Here is a 4,503-nt window from a genome sequence, read left to right on the forward strand (position 1 = left end):
GCCGGCACCCACACCGCGTCCTGCCCGCGGGATGAGCGGCCGGGGAGAAGCCGCCTGGCGGGGGCTGCCCTGCCCCGCTGCCCCCGCTGCCCCCGCTGCCCCCGCCGCCCGCCCGGCCCGAGCAGCGCCGGCCGCCCCGCGGGCTGGGCTCGGGCGGCGGGGCCGGGGCCCGCCGGGGGGCGCTGCCGCGGCGGGGCGGGGGCGGCGGCGGGGCCGGGGGCGGCCCGGGGAGCCCGGCGGGGCGGGCCGGGGCGGGGCCGGGGCGGGGCCGGCGGCGCGGCGCGGCGCGGGGGCTCGCGGCCGCCCCAGAGCGCAGGTGGCGGCGGCGGCGGCGGTCCCGGTCCCGGTCCCGGTCCCGGTCCCGCGGGGCCCCGCTCCCGGCCCCGCTCTCGGCGCGGCGGCGGCGGCAGGGGCAGGCGCCCGGGGCATGCGGCGGCGGTAGGGCGCGGGGCGGCGATGGGCGGCCGGGCTCTGCCGGCGCCGCTGCTGCTGGGGCTGCCGCTGCTGCTGGGGCTGCCGGCGGCGGGGCGCGCCGCTTCCAAGGGGCTGGTGTGCCAGGAGATCACGGTGCCGATGTGCAAGGGCATCGGCTACAACCTCACCTACATGCCCAACCAGTTCAACCACGACACGCAGGACGAGGCCGGGCTGGAGGTGCACCAGTTCTGGCCGCTGGTGGAGATCCAGTGCTCCCCGGACCTGCGCTTCTTCCTCTGCAGCATGTACACCCCCATCTGCCTGCCTGACTACACCAAGCCGCTGCCCCCCTGCCGCTCCGTCTGCGAGCGGGCCAAGGCCGGCTGCTCGCCCATCATGCAGCAGTACGGCTTCGCCTGGCCCGAGAGGATGAGCTGCGACAGCCTGCCGGTGCTGGGGGACACCGAGGTGCTCTGCATGGGCTACAACCACACGGAGGCCACCACCTTGCCGCCTTTCTTCGGGAAGCCCACGCGCCCGGCCAAAGACACAGCCAAAAACCTGACGCCGCTTGGTGGGCAGCGCCCCGGGGGGACGGAGTGCGGGCAGACTTGCAAGTGCAAAGCGCCGCTGATCCCCATCTCCAAGGAGTCCCATCCGCTGTACAACCGTGTAAGGACCGGGCAGGTGGTCAACTGTGCCATGCCCTGCTACCAGCCCTACTTCACCCAGGACGAGAAGACCTTCGCCACCTTCTGGATTGGCCTCTGGTCCATCCTCTGCTTCCTGTCCACCTCCACCACCGTGGCCACCTTTCTCATTGACATGGAGCGTTTCAAGTACCCCGAGCGTCCCATCATCTTCCTCTCTGCGTGCTACCTCTTTGTCTCTGTGGGCTACATCGTGCGGCTGGTGGCAGGGCACGCCAACGTGGCTTGCAATCCCGAGCACCACCACATCCACTACGAGACCACAGGCCCCGCGCTCTGCACTGTGGTCTTCCTTCTCCTCTACTTCTTTGGCATGGCCAGCTCCATCTGGTGGGTCATCCTGTCCCTCACCTGGTTCCTGGCTGCCGGCATGAAGTGGGGCAACGAGGCCATCGCCAGCTACGCGCAGTACTTCCACCTGGCCGCCTGGCTCATCCCCAGCGCCAAGTCCATAGCCGTGCTGGCACTCAGCTCTGTGGATGGTGATCCAGTGGCTGGGGTTTGCTATGTGGGCAACCAGAGCCTGGAGAACCTGCGGGGCTTCGTGCTGGCGCCGCTGGTGGTTTATCTGTTCACTGGCAGCCTCTTCCTGCTAGCTGGCTTCGTCTCGCTGTTCCGCATCCGCAGCGTGATCAAGCAGGGTGGCACCAAGACCGACAAGCTGGAGAAGCTGATGATCCGCATTGGCATCTTCACTGTACTCTACACCGTGCCTGCCACCATCGTCATTGCCTGCTACATCTATGAGCAGCACAACCGGGAGGCGTGGGAGCAGGCGCAGAACTGCTCCTGCCCAGGGGACCCCCACCGCCCCAAGCCTGACTACGCTGTCTTCATGCTCAAGTACTTCATGTGCCTTGTGGTGGGCATCACCTCTGGCGTCTGGATCTGGTCTGGCAAAACGCTCGACTCTTGGAGGCGCTTCACAGCCCGCTGCTGCCGGCCCAGGAAGCCCGCGGCTGCTGCCGCATACGGCGAGGCCAGTCCGGCGCTGGCAGGCAGGACGGTGCTGCCCAGCATGGCCTCCTACCACAAGCAGGTCCCACTGTCCCATGTGTGACCGGAGGGAGCCTCGGTGACCCCAGCCACAGAGGGTTGCAAAGACCCCGTGCCGCAGAAGAGGGAGTGGTGGCACAGCCACCCCTGTGTCCCCAGCCCCGCTGCAGTGGAGCTGCCCAGGACCGAGCGCGTGCCCACGGGGCATGGAGCAGCCACAGCCCCGGGCAGGGGCAGGTAGCCCTGTGGCCTCAGGGCAGGTTGTGCTGGTACCAGGGCGCGGGGCAGAGCTGGAGCGGACAGGGCTGGCGGTGGCCCCTATGCTCAGCCGATGACTTGCACTGGCACTGAGCCACTCGCCGGAGCTGGTAGAGCTGGCGGGGGGGGGGGGGGGGGGCGGGGGGGCTGACCCCCACCCTGCTGCACCTGCATCCCCGGGCACAGCTGTGTGTCATGGCAGAGAGGGCTGGGGGCTGGTGCGGGGCTCGGGCAGCAGGATGGGAGCAGGGCTCGGTCCCAGGAGGAGAGGGAGGGAGGGAGGGCGCTGCACAGGCTGGGGGCTACACAGGCGGTGGTGGAACAGGGCTCGGCAAGGAGCTGCCACCTGGCCTCGGGGATGGGCAGGGGCAGGGCCCGGCTTGCTGCCACGCAGCCAGGGGCCAGGTGACCCCAGGGTCCCGTTCCCTGCACGAGTGCATGCCGGCTCCACAGGCAGGGCTGGTGCTGGGGCCACGCCGGCTCGGGTGCTGTGGGAAGGGTGGGCACTGCTCCACGCCTCTGCGTTGGGGCGAGCTTCTGGCGTCTCCCTGGCGCTGTGCAGGCTGCCTGGGCTGAGGCGGGGGCCCCAGCACCCTGCCTGCCCGCCCGGGCACGCAGCGCAGCAGCTGCGCGTGGCAGAGCCGGCCATGCTGGGGTGGTTGCGTTTCTGAACCAGGTTGTACGTGCATGGGGGTTTTCCGAGGCAGACAGTCATCTGTCTGTCTTGGGAAACAGCTGGGTCTTCTAGCAGCCAGCCAGTTTCACCTCTTGCTGCTTTTTTGAAAGCTATATCTCTGTCAGAGACAGCACCAGGTTCAGGAGTTACCTGTTAATTTAGGAAAGCTCAGCAGAGCACTCGTACGCCTTTCCCCCCAGCTCCACAAGCTTTTTTCGCTTCCCTGGGGTTTGGCAGGAGCAGGGCACTGACAGAAGCAGTGCGTGGCATTAAGCCACCGTGACGGCAGGGCTTCAATAAGTAGGACGCTGAGGGGCCCTTTGTCAACCTCACTGAACAGCAGCGAGGCTGGGGAGCTCCAGTGGTAGCAGGGGATGAGAGGTGGCTGCAGCTGTCTTCAGCTCCCCTGTGAAAGTACCCGAGGGACTGTTGATTCTTTCCCCCCGCCCTGAACAGCGGTCATGTACGTAACCTCCCAGTGATTACTCGAGTTCTTTTTGCTCTCCTTCAAGCATGGCACTGTGACCCGGCCGCTCGAGCACAGGAGAAAAGCAGCCAGCTTTGCTCCTGTGGGACAGCATGAGTCTGAGGTTGTTCTTGATACCCTCGGACCACTTCGGTCAAGGAGGTTTCCGCCTCATTTTAAAACCAAAGCCCGGCAAGTGAGGGGCCACTCAAATGGCACAGCTACTGATAAAGGCACTGCCAGGACACTGCATGCGTGTCCCTGCGGCACTGCAGAGAGCAGCTGGTGGCACAGGGCAGGAGCACTCTGCGGAAACTTTTTAGATGCAGGTATCAGCACTCTTGCGACAGAGGGCTGGCTCGCTCCAGCGTGTTGCAGTACTTCAGCTTGGACAGAATTGCACCATGTTCTGTTACAAACTGTAACTAGTTGTATTATAGCCTGCTTTGTACATATAGGAGCCGTAGTGAACTTTGATACGGGTTTGGGACAGGTGTGTTCTCAGCAGCGGGCAGGTCAGGTGCAGAGATGCTGTGGGTAGGCTCATGTTGTAATCCCGGGCATTAAATAATTCTAACCTGATCCAATCCACACCTCACTGGACTTGTCTCTTTCTATAGTGCCTTTTGTAGATACAGCTAAACACACACCATGCAATACAATGAACAAAAACATGTCAAAGGTTGTGTTTCGTTTTTTTAAAGTGTAACTGACTATGTAAATCTTTTTTTTTTTTAAAGAGAAAAATTCAAGGTTAGCTGCAAACTGTTGCCTGTTGAAAAATGCAAGACTAATGGCAGGTTAATATAGTCAACTTGTATTTGAACCTGGCTTCTCAGCAACAAATTGCAGGCAGGAGGGAAAGAACGTTGTCTTATGCCCTAAATGCTGTACATAATTTACATCTTGGTTTTGTGTCTTCAGTTACTGATGTTGTTCAACTTTGTTAAAATAACTGTATTATATTTTGTGAAAAGCTG

General features: G+C 63.2%; 1 protein-coding gene across 1 annotated transcript; it reads left to right on the top strand.

The window, feature by feature from the left end:
* Positions 1-315: 315 nt before the first annotated feature.
* Positions 316-4,245, top strand: FZD5 (frizzled class receptor 5). Its single transcript, XM_013171169.3, has one exon. It carries the CDS (start codon positions 457-459, stop codon positions 2,185-2,187), a length of 1,731 nt encoding a protein of 576 aa, XP_013026623.2. The 5' UTR covers positions 316-456; the 3' UTR covers positions 2,188-4,245.
* The last annotated feature ends 258 nt before the right edge of the window (positions 4,246-4,503 follow it).

The sequence above is a fragment of the Anser cygnoides genome, chromosome 6 (assembly GCF_040182565.1).
Source record: "Anser cygnoides isolate HZ-2024a breed goose chromosome 6, Taihu_goose_T2T_genome, whole genome shotgun sequence".
NCBI lineage: Eukaryota > Metazoa > Chordata > Aves > Anseriformes > Anatidae > Anser > Anser cygnoides.

What these genes read in the sequence shown, in the direction of transcription:
- FZD5 (XM_013171169.3), top strand. Translation starts at nt 457, where the DNA reads ATGGGCGGCCGGGCTCTGCCGGCGCCGCTGCTGCTGGGGCTGCCGCTG.